The 17,221-nt window shown below is 34.8% G+C and overlaps 4 protein-coding genes across 6 annotated transcripts in view; 1 reads left to right on the top strand and 3 right to left on the bottom strand.

Moving 5' to 3' along the window:
* The window catches only part of LOC107042107 (centrosomal protein of 104 kDa), a 10,274-nt gene extending 7,946 nt beyond the window's left edge, over positions 1 to 2,328 (bottom strand). For both annotated transcript variants that reach the window (XM_015262999.1, XM_015263005.1), the window contains exons 1-2: positions 2,063 to 2,328; positions 1,841 to 2,005 (exon numbers count right to left, since the gene is read on the bottom strand). In XM_015262999.1, the coding sequence (XP_015118485.1) occupies positions 1,841 to 2,005; positions 2,063 to 2,102 (205 nt within the window). In that variant the 5' untranslated portion in view covers positions 2,103 to 2,328. The remainder of the gene's footprint in view (positions 1 to 1,840; positions 2,006 to 2,062) is intronic.
* A 1,897-nt stretch (positions 2,329 to 4,225) lies between these two features.
* LOC107043274 (dolichol-phosphate mannosyltransferase subunit 1) lies at positions 4,226 to 8,669 on the bottom strand. 2 transcript variants are annotated; one of them, XM_015264701.1, is made up of 5 exons: positions 8,612 to 8,669; positions 6,498 to 6,681; positions 5,736 to 5,943; positions 5,468 to 5,658; positions 4,226 to 4,528 (listed from the first exon to the last, which is right to left on the bottom strand). In XM_015264701.1, the coding sequence occupies exons 2-5, from the start codon at positions 6,620 to 6,622 to the stop codon at positions 4,309 to 4,311; spliced, it is 744 nt and encodes a 247-aa protein (XP_015120187.1). In that variant the 5' UTR covers positions 6,623 to 6,681; positions 8,612 to 8,669; the 3' UTR covers positions 4,226 to 4,308. The 2 variants fall into 2 exon arrangements, with proteins under 2 accessions (XP_015120187.1, XP_028982148.1); XM_029126315.1 differs by lacking the exon at positions 8,612 to 8,669 and having other exon boundaries at positions 6,498 to 8,169.
* On the top strand, positions 7,202 to 11,733 carry LOC107043283 (NF-kappa-B inhibitor-interacting Ras-like protein). The gene is made up of 2 exons (XM_015264712.2): positions 7,202 to 7,396; positions 8,468 to 11,733. Exons 1-2 carry the CDS (start codon positions 7,298 to 7,300, stop codon positions 8,972 to 8,974), a joined length of 606 nt encoding a protein of 201 aa, XP_015120198.1. The 5' UTR covers positions 7,202 to 7,297; the 3' UTR covers positions 8,975 to 11,733.
* On the bottom strand, positions 11,317 to 15,166 carry LOC107043268 (fatty acid 2-hydroxylase). The gene is made up of 7 exons (XM_015264688.1): positions 14,872 to 15,166; positions 13,146 to 13,563; positions 12,435 to 12,660; positions 12,170 to 12,330; positions 11,758 to 11,890; positions 11,539 to 11,658; positions 11,317 to 11,460 (listed from the first exon to the last, which is right to left on the bottom strand). The coding sequence occupies exons 2-7, from the start codon at positions 13,416 to 13,418 to the stop codon at positions 11,375 to 11,377; spliced, it is 999 nt and encodes a 332-aa protein (XP_015120174.1). The 5' UTR covers positions 13,419 to 13,563; positions 14,872 to 15,166; the 3' UTR covers positions 11,317 to 11,374.
* Between the last annotated feature and the right edge of the window lie 2,055 nt (positions 15,167 to 17,221).

Here is a 17,221-nt window from a genome sequence, read left to right as displayed (position 1 = left end):
CCCTCATGTATAGATATTCCAAATTTTTATTTTTTTCCTCATTGAAGTAGTTTTGAAAAAAATTGCGAGCTAATAAAAAACATTTTCTAGTTAGGACTTTTTTAAAAATAAATTTTTGAAAAATCACCCCTGAAAAAAAAGGCGTTATCCCCCCTACTTCATTATTTCCAAAAAATTTTATCACCAATCGGTAGCAAATTGTTTGAAGATTTTTGCGAGTTAAGAAAAAATCGTCAATGCACTCCTATTATTGTGTAAATTAACAATTCCAATTTCGCCTGAAAACCAGAGTTGATGACCAGAGTTTGTAGCAGCGATGTCAGACAAGATATGAATGTTTTTTTTGGCTCAAATGAAAGAGCGGGTTGAGAAATGACGTGCCAGAGCCTCTAAACATGACAAATGTCTCTAAAGATGATGTCTGCTTTCAATTGAACAGAGAGTTGTGACATCATTGTCTAGGAGGACAATGGGGTCTAGGAGTATGTATAGAACATTGGGGTCTTGGAGTCTCCCCTGGTTCAAAACCATCTTTAGAGGTCCTAGCACGACATTTCTCGACCCGCTCTTTCAAAAAAACATTCATATCTTGTCTGACATCTCTGCTACAAACTCGGGTCCCTCGGGTCTCTTGGGTCTCGTATTGGTGAAAATGAGCGCCGCCATCGGTAATTAGCGGTGCCAATGGACAGTTTTTTTATGTGCAGTTGAATTTATGTACAGTTGTTCCCTTAGACTTTTCACAAGTCTATGCACAGTCGGGGATATGCACAGTCGTGGAAGTATGAACGGAGCCCCCCCACTTCAGACTAACAATTCATATCTATTAAATCGATGCACCAAAACACTATGAATCCCACTGAATCGAAATGTGTCTCCTGTCACATAAAAACAAAACTCAATGCCCAGTTTTCCGGAAGTAGAACCCATCTCCAACATCAACCGTTCCACTTGTACATCCTTAATGAGAAAACTTTATGCTCGCGTGATTGTCGGAATAATTCAGTCCAAGGTCCCTCACTCCCCTGAATAAAGACAGGATCATTAAATCCTCAAACCGTGGAATTTGATAGCATCCGGAAATAGAGCATGTGAGTGAGCAACAATCGGCTAGGAAGAACTTGTTAACTATTTTTCTCGGACGACTCAACTGGCATTTGTTCACTCTACTTATATCTTATTTATTGAATTTATTTATACTTATATACACAGATTGCGTGAAGGATTCGAAGGAAATTGATTTCTCAAAAATGAAAATATTGATTGAAGTTGAAATGAAAAACGGAAGTTGCAGTTGTTGATAGAACTTTAATATTGCAATACTTTTCAATAACAGAATAAAACATAAAAAGAGGTTTAAAATGTTTTGAAAGCTAGTCTTAAAATTTCAAGTGAAAAATTTCTAAATTTTTAACAATACATTTTACTATTGAAAAAGCCGTCTATATTCTTGAATACTTAATGGAATTTGTGAAAATTGTAAAAATTAAATTTTAAACCGTGGAATTTTAAAATTCATTCAATGAATTTTGCACATAAATTTTTTTTTTCCACATTCTCTCGAAAAAAGAAATCATTCAAAAGTTATAAAAACTACTCTTGAAATTTCAAATGAAAAATCTTTAAATTTTTGATAACATCAAATTTCCATGAAATTCTGTCCATATTATTATCGAAAAATCCGTCTATATTCTTGAATACTCAATGAGATGCGTGAAAATTGTGAAAATTAAATTCTCCAACCGTGCAATTTAGCAGCCCCCGGAAATAGAGCATGTGAGTGAGCAACAATCGAATGGAAAGAACTTGTTAACCTAACTGGAAATAATGTACCACTTACGAATGAGGTACTGATGAGCTAGTACTTGAATTCTCGTTAGTTTCGCCGGTCTGTGGAGCCTGAGAATGAGCTCCTGTGGATATCCACATTTTCTCGCACTCTGCCAGCCCCTCACCGTCGGTCCGTGAATATTCAACTCCAATGACGAGTGCCGCTCCTCCTCACCTGTGTGAAATCAAGGTTAAGCATCCGAAAATATCGATGAAAATAGTCTGCACTCACTCGTTGCGTACACAATGTTAAACCCAATTTTCTTCGGCATTTCGATGACTCTTAGAGGCAATTAATTCGGGAAGACAAGACTCTCACATTTTTCGGGGGCCGAGGCACGTGTAATTTGACGTTTTATTGGGGTGAGAAGGCACAGACATCTTCCGGGCTCGATAGGTGGATTTTTTATTCAGTGAAATATGCGTTTCACAACCCTGTGGACCTCGGCCAACCCTCGAGAACAGACACGCGCGCGAGATACGTGTGAGCGCGGCGAAGCTTGCGCCACAACTGCCTCGCGACGTCGAACGGCATTGGTGCTTCCCCCGATGAGAATGCATGCATACTTTGCGATTTTCGGGAGACATTTATCTCGCATTGGCATGAGAGCCTTTTTTATTTTTGTTTAAGGCACTGTTGGTTTCTTAAATTCGAGAATTGCTGGTGCAATGATTTGTTTTAATGGTAATGGGAGAACAACTACTGAATTATTTTTAGGTGCAAAGTCATTGCGAAGGCTGAAGGACTTTTTCAAAGTTTTTGAGGTGATGAATTTAGAAATTACTTGGTATTGTCGGGAACTTGAGAAGGCACATAATGTTCATACGTAAATAGACATATTTAAAGAAGAATTGCACTGAGATTGACGTATGAAAAATAAGAATCCTGATGGGAATTGAAATTGAATTGAACAGAGGAAATTGAAGTCTTTGATTCAACATTAATATCGCAGTAGGGGAGGGTGGGGTAAAATGGACACTTCAGACTTTTTAAAAATTATTCATAACTCAGAAACAAATTTATCAATTGAGCTCAGTTTAGGGTCGTCACAAAGGGGAAGGATTGTTCTTTATATTGAAAAAAAATTATTGAGTTTTATCACCATTTCAACCCCTCGTTAACATTAAAAAAAAAATCCAAAGTGTCCGTTTTACCCCAACCTCCCCTATTGTCAACAATAGCATAAAAAATAGAGAAATCACTATGGTGTAATAAAAATTGTCTTGAAATTGCAAGTAAAAAGTTTAAATCTTCAACAATGTCAAATTTGTGTTCATTTAATTATTGAAAGAATCGTATATCTTAAATACTTAAGAAAATTTGAATTATCGTGTTCATGGCAGAAAAAAATTTCATGGATTCTCTAGAAATTTCTGTTTCTCAGATTCAAAGATATTTATCCTAAATTGAACTATTCATGATTCGTTTTTACTAATTAATTGTTTAATGTATTGCAATTACAAGGAATGTTTACGACTAGCGTTAATTCATTTTATGAAATGAATAAAATAGGAGAAATCAGTAGAAAATAACCACAAAAGACAGACGAAGTAAACCTTTTCAATCGGTAAAAGTCATTAGAAATTCATTAGTTATTGTACCCTAATGAGAAGCAATTTTTACAACTTCTGTTGAACAATTAATTTGATCTTTTCGTCAAATAAATAAAAGGAGGGAAATCAGTGGAAAACAACAAGAACAATCGAACTAAATCAATCTTTATTAATCAATAAAAATAATATATTGAAAATTCATTGACTATTAAACTCTAATTAAAAACAAGATTCATGACTTGTTTTAATTAATTCATCTAATCATTTCGACGAATTCATAAAATGAGGAAAATCAGTGGAAAATAACGCAAAGAATCAGGCTAAATCACTCCTCATTCATTGACAAAAATAGTTAAGAATTCATTTCTCACTGCTTTCTAATTAAAATCAACATTCATGACCTGATTTAATTAATTTATCTCATCGTTTCCTCAAACTCATAAAATGAGAGAAATCAGTAGAAAATAACAAGAACAGTCAGACTAAATTAGGCATAATCAATTGAAAAAAGTCATTAAATATTCCATTATCAAATTGATTGCAATATCTCATCGATGAAAATAGATGTTCATCAAACATTAAACCCAACCGTGCAATTCCGAGAACCACACACCCTTCGCATTTCCACCAACGGATTAATAATTGTCTATCATTTGTGCACAACGAGGCAGTTGAATTCTGTGTCAAAATATCAACTGCAGTGCTCATCGGATCAATAAGTGGAGGCTGCGTGACGTCAGTGGGGTGCGGCGAAGGGTAGCGAAAGAACGAGGAAAAATCGTTACTCTGAATAACACGTGGAATGATGCACGTGGCATCAAGGGAGTAATCATCACCCAAGTAATTTGGTTATGGTTATTTATTCAGTACAAATTGCTGGATATTTATGTACAAACGTAGCCTTTGAATGTCAGTCGAGTTGGTCTAAGTGGTGGCGAATAGGTAGAGTAGTCCCTTCACAAACTGAATTATTTCTGAGCCACCGAGCTTCGATTCCCCGTAGACTCTGTCCACGAAGGAGATGGGCACTTCTCCAATTGTGTAATTAAACTGTCTTGCACGAACAATCATCTCCATTTGGAATACGTAGCCTTTTGAGACACACGACTCGATCAATTTCTGAAGGATAGCTTTCTTGTAGAGTCTGTATGAACAATTACAGGAAAAGAGAATTGATTAAAAATTTTTTGGTGTCATGTTGAAATTGGTTTTGTGAATTTGAGAGGATTTTACAAAGGGATTCATTTTTAAAAATGATAGATGACGAATTTTTATATGAAAAAGTACTCATTTAATGAGGGAAAATCAAGTGTATTAAATGTAATCAAATGTATGAATGCAATTCTTAAAATTTTATGCTCAATTTAACTTATAAAGGATTCAAAAGTTTAGGTTCTTGGAATATTTGTGAATAATTGTTAGCTCGGATGACATTTTTTACGAGAAAAGTAATTCTGTTTTTTTGTGTATAAATGCAATGCTTTTAATTTCACTAATTTTTATAAATTACTTTGGAAAATTTGAATTCAAATGATGTTAAAATAAAGTTTTGTCGTCTAAATTAGATACTAGTCAATTATTCGGGAATAATTGGAGATTTCTGCTGAATTTGATGTCACAATGACAAAAAATCCTCAAAAATTAATTAAAATGAATTCATCAACGTGAATTAAAAGATTATCATCAATGAAATCATCAATTTCTACAATTCACAAAAAACAGAAAATTGAGCATTTAATTTATAATAACTGCTTTCTGCTGCATTTAATTTCGAATGTATCATTATTTATTGTGAACTGAAACAAATCGATCTCCTCTGTATCCCCCATTGTTCATGAATTACTCAACTAAGACTCAGAGGCCTTCATTCGTTAACGAAGAAAAGATTCGGCATCAGGACAAATTGATTTAAATTAATTCATAATTAATTAATAATGAATTCATATTTCGCTGTTATGCTTTCTCACGCTTTTTACCTCTGCATTTATAAATTATGTATTCAATAATGCAAACAATTTACTACGACTACTACTAAATAAATGAATCGATTAGTATGATTAAACCATCAATACTTGAAATTCACCTAAAGCTTCCAGTGAGATCACTGACCCCAGGCCTCAGAAGCACCTGTGTCACGAAATTAGCCCCTCTGCTGATGAGTTTTCTCTTGAAATCCCAGCCATGAACGCCTCCATCACCGCTGTATCTCGTCCCAGTGACGATGTCGTAATTCCCCTGACGTTGGGTTTCGATCATTTTCGGGATGAATTGAGGCTGCAAATTATCACACAACAATGTTTAAACGAGATTACTCTCAGCGATCACTTGCCAATTATGTGAGGATTATTTACGTGATGAGAGAGATCTGCATCCATGATGATGACGAAATTTCCAGACGCATGTTTAATTCCGTGAATGTAGGCTGTTCCAAGCCCGAGCTTTCGTTCCCTCGGCCTCAGGAGTATCTTATCCTCTCCGTAGAGGTTCTGTAATTTTTTTGCCACCTCTTGGGTGCCGTCCGGTGAGCCATCGTCAATGATAATTATCTCAAAAGGCACTCTGTTGAAAGACAAATGTTGTTTCATTTGAACAGGCGTTGCAAAAATACAAAATGTTAATAATGTTATTTTAATAGATATGAGATCAGTTAATAATGTATAGCAAATTTTTATTGTTAAATTAATCATTAATCAATTTTTCAAATAAATTATCAATCAATAAGTGAGGCAGTTCGATTGCCATTATTTCGGTAATCGAAAATCATCTTAAGAAATTTGAAAAACTTGTTATTTACTTGACAATTGATCGACAATTCAAATTATAAATTATTTCATTAATTTCCAAGTAACACAAAAAAAATAGTAATTTCCGTATAATTTCGTTTAATATTATTAAAAAGTAATGTTACTGGTGATCCTTGGATTTGAAAAAAAGGGAGAGCAATTGATTTGTAGAAGATTCCTTGAAATATTCATTGAAAAATCATCAATTATTCTACCCAAAAAGCTGAATTTCATTGAATTGTCAACAGAAATGCTAAATTTAACAAACAATTTTCAAAATTGTTAAAAACATAAGATCAAATACTGAAGAGGTTAGATTCTCATACTCACACTCCATCCAAATACTTGACGATGAGCCACACAATTATCGGTAAATTCTCCACTTCATTATAAGTAGGCAGCAGAATCGAGTATTTATCAGACTCCTTACCATCCCCGGGTGCATTCTCCCCCATGATCCGCCCCTCGAGTAAAAACCCGCACGTCAAAGAAATTCAGCTGATCCCCTGAAACACTTCCACCCCGCACTCTATCACAATGCAACTGATCAGCCTAATTTATCATAACTCACGGGTTCAACTTCGCACGAATATAATCTCGAGGGCAATAAATTGACTTCAATTACTTTCAAGGAAATAAATAGGACTGAATCCGACGTACGCCGGAGTGCAGTCGAGTCGTGAGTTATCCGGCGATACGACAGTTGTTGCGGAGAGGGGGAAGGGCACGCGTTGCGCGAGTGAGTGGAGAGACTCTCGTCAGTTGTTTTCCCGCGCGCGGGACAGTGACGCTCGCCATTCCTCAACGGAAAAACAAAAATTGTGAGAAAAGTACAGATTGAAATGTGACGAAGTGTTGTGCGTCGATAATCGATGGATTTCGCCGTAGAATTGAGGAAAAATCGCCGGAAATGGATCGTCTGGAGAGGCAGGGGGTGAGTACAAAGATTTTATGGAACGGAATATCGCGGCACCTGGATATGGAGGGGTCAAGTGAAGTGCCACATACACCCGTTAACCCCACCTGTTCCCCCATCAAAACATTTGGCATGCAGTTGAATTAGCCAGGGAATCTCCAAACAAGTCGATCAAAAGGCTGTAGCTAGGGTTTTCTAAGTGTCATTTGGGGAGATGGGGAAAACTACGAAGGTCGTGGTGTGTGGGATGAAGGGCGTCGGGAAGACGGCATTGCTGGAGCAGCTGATATACGGAAATGTCACGCTCAAGACCGTAAGTTGGAGTGGATCGAGTAGGTTAGGGTGTCTGTTGATTCCTGGGATTTTTCATTTCAAAGGATTGGGTTTTCTGATTTTTCCATGTTGATCTATGTTCTCAAAATTATTCCGAGAGTTTTGGTCCCTTGAGGCAATAGTTAATCGTTAGTGGCATTAGCCTAGGATTTTTTGGATCGTATTTTAGAACATGAAAACATGAACATGAATTTTTTTTCTAATTTCAAGGGAAATTGATTTCTTGAATGTTTGACATTTCTATTTTGATGTTCATAAAAAGTAAAAAATCTCCTATTTCCAGTAAAAATGTCGAAAATATGTGAAGTTTTCACTTATTTAAAGAAAATTTTTACGGAAATCTGGTGCAATTGTACTTAAACTGAGGTGCATTTTCTCTTGTTTTGAAGAAATCTTGGTTCAGGTATTCAAAACTCGGGTTTTTTAATAGGAACCTCAAGGTTCTTGAATGAAGAACATTTGAATTGTCAAATTGAGAACTTTTCCATTTTTAAATTGACGATTATTGTTGTTCTGGAATTAATATACTGATCCTTTGTTATTCAAAGAAATGTTGCCTGACATCTTGACTCCTTTAATTTTGAATAAATGTTCAATTATTCCAGAATTCGATCCCTTCTGCATATTCTCTGTTTAAAAATACAAATTAATTCACGAATTCTTCTGACTCAAAATGAGTAGATTTTTAGTACTGAATTGTAGGAATTTTTTTTGTGGAATCAATTAACCAGTTTTTTATTATCAATTTAATTTCTGCTAGAAGCGTGAGTTTCTTAAAATCTTTAACGTTTGGAGAGAAAATCTTTGTCTCTGCAATTTTTCACAATTAGTTAAAAAATTCAAGCTTTCATTGTTATTGAAAACCTCTGTTTTATTGAATTTTCAAGAACTATAAGGAATTTTCTGAACTATCTGATCTCAAATGAAATCCATATTAAAAATTGAAGTGCATTTGTCACCGAGATTTCGATAAATTTCCAATAGCGTAGGTCATTTCATCACGACGATGAGCCCAATAATTGAATCTCTTTCCTCTCCGCCTGAATACCAGGAGATTCACCCCACAATCGAGGATATCTACGTGGCGAACATAGAGACTGATCGCGGAACCAAAGAGAAAGTAAGGTTTTACGATACAGCTGGTCTCGATGAACACCATGCCAACACAAATGCCCAGCAATTGGCACGACATTACCTGGGCTTTGCTGACGGTTACGTCCTCGTTTACGACACTGCCAAACCCGAGTCACTAGACGTACTGTTTCCATTGAAAAAAGATATCGATAAGAATAAAGATAAGAAGGAGATTACGGTTGTGGTTGTTGGCAATAGAACTGGATTTGACAGTGACACTCAGAGTCTTGAGAATACAGCGGGGAGGGCTGTTAACTGGTGCACGAGAGAGAAGATAAGACATTTTGAGGTGAATGTTATGGATAGACAGAGCTTGTACGAGGCATTTATTTATTTATCCTCGAAGCTCAATCCCATTCAGAATAAGAGCACTTTTCCACAGCTGAGTATGGGGAGGAAAAATGTTAAGGCTGATGCTACATGATTAATACTCAAGGCGAATTGTGTGAGACAATTCTTGGGGAAAATCTTTCGTGGCTTGTGCTGTGATGTCGAGAAGGGAGAGGAGACGGAAATTTTTGAGGTTTAATTGATGGGGTGGGGCGGTCGAGGCACAGCGCTGTTTTTTATCGTTATTTTTTTGAGATTGCAAGCCTGCGGTTCAGCGGATTAGACTGGGAAGAACTGTATTTTTTGAATTTTTTTTCCAACAAGACGTTTCTCTATTGGATGAAATCTGGCGTGAATTGGTAAACGGATACGTGCATTTTTTTTGCTGAATCGCTTCCATACATTGATGGAAAGCCATTTAATTATTTATTCTAGTCTACCAATTCACCCCGGAAATGATTATATACGCGAAGAAAAATTCACTTCGGAAAAAGGACGAAATTGTCAGGGATATTCCCAGAAGTCTCGATGTAATTTATCAGTAATAATGAGATATTTTACTTATTAGCAGCAGAATTTCTCGAAAGAATTTCTCTTCGTTTATGAATATTAGAGGAGAAATATTGGATACGTGTCCCTGTTGGTTTTAAAAATGATTCAAATGTTTTTCATTCAATTTTGCTGATTAGCAATGGAAAGTTCATATACACAAAGACAAATTCTGTTTGGAAAAGGGGCGAAATTTTCATAGAACACCCCAGGAATTTTACCAGAAGTCTACACAATTTCTTAGTAATAATCAGAAATTTTACTTATTAGCACTAGAATTTCTCGAAAGAATTTCTTTTCGTCTATGAAAATTGGAGGAGAAATATTGGATACGTATCCTGTTGGTTTGAAGAATGATTCAAATGTTTTTTATTCAATTTTGCTGATTAGCAATGGAAAGTTCAATGCAAAAAAAATTCAATTAGTTGGAGTTCATGCAGGTCAGTTGACTGTAATAGAAGTGAAATTCTTAGATTCGATGAATTGTAACTGTTCTAATGAAATTCGAAGAAATTCTTGAATTCTGTCCAAAGAGAAAAATGGGAATTGTTCATAGACCAAATTAGCACTGATAACATCCGACAGTTTCAACAAACGAATGTTTCAATCGATAATTTTCAATTGTTCCCCATCCCCTGACATTGATGAATCCCAGTCGACTTCAATTCAACATTTTCCGCGTAAAAAATCCGAACAATCCAATTTTACGTGGGTTTCCACGATTGCATTCAGAGATCGGCGTCAATCTTATCAGTAATATTCTCACCACGATCACGTAACAATCGATTAACTGCGAATGACGAATGAATATTTTTCTTTCATGGTCTTATGAAATGAGTAGTCAGTTGACTATTCGAATTATTCAATCCAATTAGCATCAGTGTCATTACCAAATCACGAGGTGATTAAAATTCAATTAAACTTCATTATTTCTTACGAAAACAACCGAAATTCATTTTTTCCCATTAAGCATTAGTAATCTGATGACAAAGAAATTCCGATTTATTTCGAGAGTTTTATTCTATCCATTAACTATTCATATGATCATGTTATTGGTTAATCATATTGAGAATTCTTTTTCTGCTGATCTCTGATTGAATGCCCCCCCCGTTTGCTCAAAATATGCATTTGTCCACGTCATAATTGGGCTTTTGCATGCAATTTATTCATAAAATAATACGATGAAATTGCAAATTGGGTGGAAAATATTACATTCATATTTTTTTATTTTTAAAAATAATAAAAAGCAAGAATTTTCGTCTTTTATTATTTGTTTCTCATTATTTATCGAAACAAAAAAATAAGTGTCCAATATTTTTAACCCAATTTCATGCAAAAACCCAATTGTTGATTGAATCTCACTTGAGTCCACCCACAACCCTCTACCCAAAAAATGTCAAAATGTAAATATCGTTAAAATATTTGTAAGCAATTAAAAGAGCAAGATCAGATTTTTTGCATCTCAAAAATTACATTTTTCGTGATTTCTCAAGCCGTACTTAACTACACTGAGAAAAATTGGTGAATTCTCTTGAACCTGGTGTCACAACGAACAGTATCAGTACAAATTTCGTATTTTTAATCTCAAACATAAAGAGTAATTCCTCTTCGTTGCATTTTACCTCGAATGCATTATTGTCATTCCTTGAACTGAATGGATTAATCTCGTTCCTTCAAACGTACTTAAATTATTCATTAAGAATCAAAGTTATCTAATCGCGATTTAAGGATAATTATAAATCAGGGTGAATTCGTTACTATCTTCGTGAGAGGAGGGAACTGATGTCACGAACCTCGATCACAAGGAATTGATTAATATTTTTCTTAAAGTAACATAACATGTGTATTATCTAATGTTTTATTAACAAAATTAATGATAGTCTTGGCTTCATTGATGGAAATCAATTTTTTTAATTGTAAAAAACTTTGGCAGAGATAAATTTGTCTACCAGATAATGGCCTTTTTCAATTGCCTTAGTACAATTAACGATCCGAAGATGTAGTCCCACAGTTTGCTGCTTATACCGAAACCTGATGATGTAAATTTCAATAATAGAATCATTGGAATTCGGTGGACATTGTATTGACTCATTTAGTCGATGATTTTACCTTCGTCGTGATGTGAGAAGTGGTGGTAATTGTGGTATCGCTTCATGGTGTATAAATATGTCTCTGCGTTGGGCGCCCCATGATGTAAATAATAATGCATTAAGTCGTAACATAGGTATCCTGTAATTTTGTTTTTTTCAATTGAGAAAAAGAAAACGTTGCAAATAAATTCAAAGGAAATCTTTAATTAATTTTTCTGAAAATCTCTATTTTGTGTACCTGTCATGGTTCCCGAAGCTACAGTATTCAACATAAATACTGGAAACATCAGCTGATATAAATTGTATAATACACAAGCCAGGAATATTGCTGGCAATGGAGGAAATACTAGTCTCCTATTGTCAAAAGGTGCCTGAAAAAAAAAATTATTTTAAATTCCTTATTTCCAATGTTATGCACAACATTTCCAACAGGATTGTTTTAGAGAAAATGTTTCCTATTAAAATAATTCTATTGCATTAATGAGGCACTTCATTGATAGATATTTAGTGAAAGAAAATCGATCGATGTTGGTTTTTCTTAAAAAATTCTTGCGCATGAGTTCTGCAAGTATTTTTTCTTCAATTTTGTAAAGAGAAATTGATGAGAATAATTTTTATTTCTTCTACAATAATTTGTCCTTGGTTTTTACCTTGTGATGAAGGCCATGAAGAAGAAAATGAAGAGATATGAGTATCTTGGAATCGGCTGGCGGCTTCATGTGGAATAATTTTCGATGCAATGTGTATTCTAAAAAAGTCCACAGCAAAAATCCCCACGAAAACGCGAGGACAATCTTAGCGAGCGAATGTGCTAGAAGAGATAAAGAGAATTTTGTAGAATAGGGGATTTTCAATATTTGCGTTGAACGGGAAATTTCAACGCTGACAGACTTGAATGTTTAAATGTTCAATCACCGATAGGACCGGAAACATCAGTCGATACACCGAGATAAAGGAAATATGTACAGATTGGTATCCATACGAGTGGAACTAGGTACCAGGGTGTCACTGTGAGTATTTCCATAGTGTCCGATTTGAATAGGCGAATTGGTCGATTCACTGGGAGATTCACCCACTCCCAGTATCGATCTCGTAGGGATGCAACTTGTCCGAGAAGGGGTGCACTCCAGTCGATTAAATTCTGGAAGATATTGATTTTTGATTATTGAGTGTCATAACGGAATTTTTTAAAAAGACAAATAGCGCATTTAAAAGGAAAGAAACTCTTTATTCGAAATTCTATGTATTTTTATTATTTTTTGGTGGAAATTATTGAACTTATTTAATTTTATTTAATTAATTGTATTTAATGAGTCATCCTTAAAAAAAAGAACTTTTTAAATTATTTCATCATTCTTCCCCCACAAGTAAACATTCTAATTTTTTTCAGATTTCAAAAATGTTTTCTAACAGTTCAATATCGAGATTCAAATTCAGACATGCAAAGTTTAAATGATAAAATCATTGTAGATGATTGGGGGCTCAAATGAAAGCTCTGATGTTCGACAACAAAAGTAGAAAATCATTTCACTGGAGAAAAAATAGCCAAAGTACTTGGATATCCTTAATTCTTATATTCTTCATTTCGATTCCCTCAGTCTCCCTCAATCTCTCTTCCACATTCACCTCTATATCCTCATAATCTCTTCTATGACTCATTTCAAATTCCTGGAATAGATGAAAAGCGGCTGCCGAATGCGGCACATTATCCAACGCCCGATCGAGGGACAATCCCTCATACGCTTTGAGCACCTGTCGTCCCCCAGGATGATTCTTCAAAAATCCACTAATTTCATAAGTCCTCCCTTGATAATTCACATAAAACTCACTGTCATCACCCCCAGCGTCCTTCATTTCCTTATTTCTCAAAACATTTACAAACCCCACCCCCGTCGCCATATCGCACTGTCACAATTCTCCACAAGTAGAACAGATAATAGAAAAAATTCTAGATAAAGATTTATCAACTGGTGATTCACGTGGATTTTCCTCGACATCATCGTCACACTCCTCTACGTTCCCCTAGCGAATTGTCCGTGAATACCTGGAAAATAGCATTGACTTTATGTAGTTGATAACGAACGACGTTTTGAATAGTTTTTAGAATTGAAAATAGCCGATGTGCGGCATGTGCAGTGTTAAATCTCTATTCAACCGAGTTAATTCTCAACTCAATAGTCTCCAAGAACTGTCGAGAGAACTCAGCCGATCATTTCATCTATGCAAATGTGACGCAATAATTCTGATTAATTTTAGCTGTGGGCACGTGCCCTCAAGACCTCGAAAATCAAGGAAATCAAGGGACACATGTGTCCCACTCTACGTCAAATACGGGCACGCAATGGCTATAATAACAACACCTAATGTCACCCACTTACAATTAGTTAACAACAATTTTACGTGGATATATCAATTGATAGACGTCTGGTGCGTTCAATCGAGGCCAGAAGGGCTCCCGCCTTTTCTGCTGCTATTTCTAGTGATACGTAAGATCTGTTGCATGAGTTAATGCAGTCTAGACTCGGGAAAAATTGCATTGAGATGTGGGATTCACGAAATTAGTTCCAACATAACAACTTGGCTTTGATGCGTTTGAAATTTTACATTGATTGACACTGGGTTTTATTCGAAAGAGCTATCTCATTAAATGTTATTAAATGGGTGTCTTTCATAGATAAGCGCATACTATTTTTGGTTTGGGATTGAAAATGTGATAAGTTAAACGGTGAACACGAAATAATCCAGTGGAAAGCGTGAGGAATTTGCCGGAAATAGTTTTGAAATTTATGGGATTTTCTGGGGGATTTTTTACTAAAATGTGTTGATTGAAATAATCGGCAGGTGAAGATTTTTCTGTAGAAATTCTCGGGCATGAGTTTTCCAAGGTTTTTTTCTTGCATTTTGTAATGAGGAAGAAATGAAAAAATTAAACGAAAACAACTCAAAACATTAATCTCCAAGAATTTTCTATTAAAAAATTGCTATTAACTTTTTTCTGTCATGTATCTGTAATGAAAATCACGTAGAAGAACATTTCCAATGGATTTTTTTTGTAAAAACGGTTTTTTTATTGAAATAATGGTATTGAATTAATAATGAAATGTCTTAATAGGTACTCGATAGAAAAAAATTGATAGATATTAATTTTTCTATTTATTACGCGTATTTTTTCTTGCATTTTGTTACCAGAAATGATTAAAAATACAGCGGAAAGACCCAGAAAACTCGGTGCCAACAATTTCTGTTAAAAATTATTGGTAGAATAAATGTCTAATTGAGATAAAAAAACTCAAATGTTCGTACGTCATTTTATTGAAAAATGGAGTGAAATTTACAAGTGATATTTACATACCATGTCAGCGCACTCGATGATTTATTATTCTTAACTCCGAGATTTTAAAAACTATAGAGCACAGCAGTAGTGAAGAGCGTGCGAAGCGCGGTATCAGCACAGCGCCAAGTTTCGAACGCATCTGACAAGTATACTTTATTCCGATATCTCGACGTTGGACATTATCTTTGCTACCAATTAGAGACGTTTATCGCACGTGTTGTTTTTTTCTCTATTTCGCCAGACGAGGTAAGGTATTGTTGAAGTTGAGATGAGAACGTCTAATCGCCGACTAGTCGCCCAAAGTGAAACATAGTTGTTTCTAGTCGGGGCAGGTAACTCATGTTTATCGCTGATGGGGAGGACATAGCGTTATCGATTCTTTGATTTTTATCACTTCGTGGGGAGTACTTTCCGGGAATGGTATAATCTACGAGCACATTTTTTTGTTTATTGAACCATGTGGGAAGTGATGATAAATTAATGGATGGTTTGAGTTTTTTGAGTGGTTGATGAAGTCGTTGATAGCCGCGTGGTTTGAGGATGGACGATGCGCATTGTAGATTCATCAGTTATTCTTTCGGAAATTCTATTCAGTAGCGAAGTGGTAAAACGGTACACGTCAATTTTGACTATTGACCAGTTTTCAATGAATATCTCGGAATCTAAGGGAGATAGCAAAATTTTTGTTATGACCTTTTTTGTACAGCCGATTGAGAGCAACAACAAATGCTCTTACGAAAATTCCGCTATCTCCCTTAGATTCGGAAATATTCCTCAAAAACTCAACTGGGAGATAAGTCGACTTAAACCGTTTTACCATTTCGCTACTGAATTCAATGGGATGTTTAATTTTTGCAACGAGTTTGGGAATTCAGAATGTCATTGAGGAAAATTATTTAGGAATGGATTCTTCCTGAATCGTTCAGATGGAGAGAAATGTTTGGTAAACAGTATTTTTCCGTTATTTGTGTCGATAAATTCAGTTCATTGGACGATATAGGAAATGATGAAATGAATATAGGAAATGATTAATGCACGGTTTGGATTTTTTTGTGTTGTTGATGAAAACATCCTCGTGAATAATGATCGATAAGGAAAACAATATTTGCTAATGCATGCACGTACGAAAGAGTTTCATAGAAAAAACCTAGTGTTAGGTTTTAAAATCTAATATTCATTCTATTAACTCTATTAAAAATTTCACAGCTGCTCTGCGTATTTTTTATATATAGAAATATTCAACGGAACATGTTTTATAAAATTAAATCCATGTTTGTTAATCTTTTTACGTCACTTTATTCTCTATAGAAAATTTATTGATATCAATTTTCCAAAATTCAAGCAAAGAAACTTGGAAAAATGGAGCCAAGAGGTTCCCTAGTCGATTGATTTTTTTCTATAGAATCTTTTTTATTAAAAATTTTTACGATAAAAAAATACGTCAAAAAACCTGCCAAATTTTTCTAATAATAGGCGAAGGAAATAGAATTTTTAATATAAGTCCAGTAAAATTTCCTGGTGAATCCACTGGGGGTTTTCCGCCTTTTTAAAAATTTATTTAAAAGACTGAGAGTTCACATATGACGTGCAATGAATTAATGACACAATGAGCATTCCGCAATAAATAAGCATTTATTTAAATATATAGTATTTCAGTGTACAATATTTTTGCGATTTTGTTTGTTTATCGACTACGTGGTTGTTTGGTACGTGGTTTTTCCCATATTTTATTTGACACCTTGAGCGCCTTCTTCAATACTTCCGGATACTTAAAATATATCGCGATGGCATAAAATAAGTTCATAAATACGCTTTTAAACCAAATAGGAAAAAATATTGGGAGGAATTATTTATTTTGCGCAGTTGAAAATTTTCGAATGAAATTGTCGCGGAAAATTATTCAGAATTCCTGAATTTCCCCAGAAATTCAAATAAAATGACAATTACTTTCTTCGGGGAATGAATTCTTTTCAATTGTTCACAATAATGAGAAATGTTTTGCGAAAATTCTTTTTTTTTCCTTATTTTTATCGAAAAATTCAGTAAAAATCATTTGCTGAATACAAACTAACATAAATAGTCAATTCAGCTCGTGAAGTCGACCAAAAAAATCATGAAATAACGAAAGAACTGTAGATTATCTCAACAATTCGTTGTGGATATTCAGTTCATGAAGAATGTTTTTTTGTTCAGTGAAAATTTAAAGGAGATTTTGCTTATGAGGATTTTCCATTAAAAATTTTCAACAGGGCTCTCTCTTTAAAACATTATTCGTAATGAAAGACTTGTAGAATCGATTGAGTCGGGTGTAAAATCTCCCTGGGGTGTAGGGATGCATCAGAATTTCCATAAATCCTTGAAATTATTA

This window comes from Diachasma alloeum, unplaced genomic scaffold, assembly GCF_001412515.2.
Source record: "Diachasma alloeum isolate Michigan unplaced genomic scaffold, Dall2.0 Dall_scaffold_00179, whole genome shotgun sequence".
NCBI lineage: Eukaryota > Metazoa > Arthropoda > Insecta > Hymenoptera > Braconidae > Diachasma > Diachasma alloeum.
Note: the sequence above shows the minus strand (reverse complement) of the source record. Positions and strands in the feature narration are given on the sequence as shown.

Bases quoted from the DNA above. Each gene is read 5' to 3' on its own strand.
- LOC107043274 (XM_015264701.1), bottom strand. From the start codon at position 6,622: ATGGGGGAGAATGCACCCGGGGATGGTAAGGAGTCTGATAAATACTCG. The intron at 5,659-5,735 runs GTAAATAATCCT...GATAATTTGCAG, and splicing joins ATGCAGATCTCTCTCATCAC to CCTCAATTCATCCCGAAAAT. The intron at 4,529-5,467 runs GTGAATTTCAAG...TTGTTCATACAG, and splicing joins GATCTCACTGGAAGCTTTAG to ACTCTACAAGAAAGCTATCC.
- LOC107043283 (XM_015264712.2), top strand. From the start codon at position 7,298: ATGGGGAAAACTACGAAGGTCGTGGTGTGTGGGATGAAGGGCGTCGGG. The intron at 7,397-8,467 runs GTAAGTTGGAGT...CCTGAATACCAG, and splicing joins GAAATGTCACGCTCAAGACC to GAGATTCACCCCACAATCGA.
- LOC107043268 (XM_015264688.1), bottom strand. From the start codon at position 13,418: ATGGCGACGGGGGTGGGGTTTGTAAATGTTTTGAGAAATAAGGAAATG. The intron at 12,331-12,434 runs GTGATTGAACAT...TATCTCTTCTAG, and splicing joins TGATGTTTCCGGTCCTATCG to CACATTCGCTCGCTAAGATT. The intron at 11,659-11,757 runs GTACACAAAATA...ACAAAATTACAG, and splicing joins AGCTTCGGGAACCATGACAG to GATACCTATGTTACGACTTA.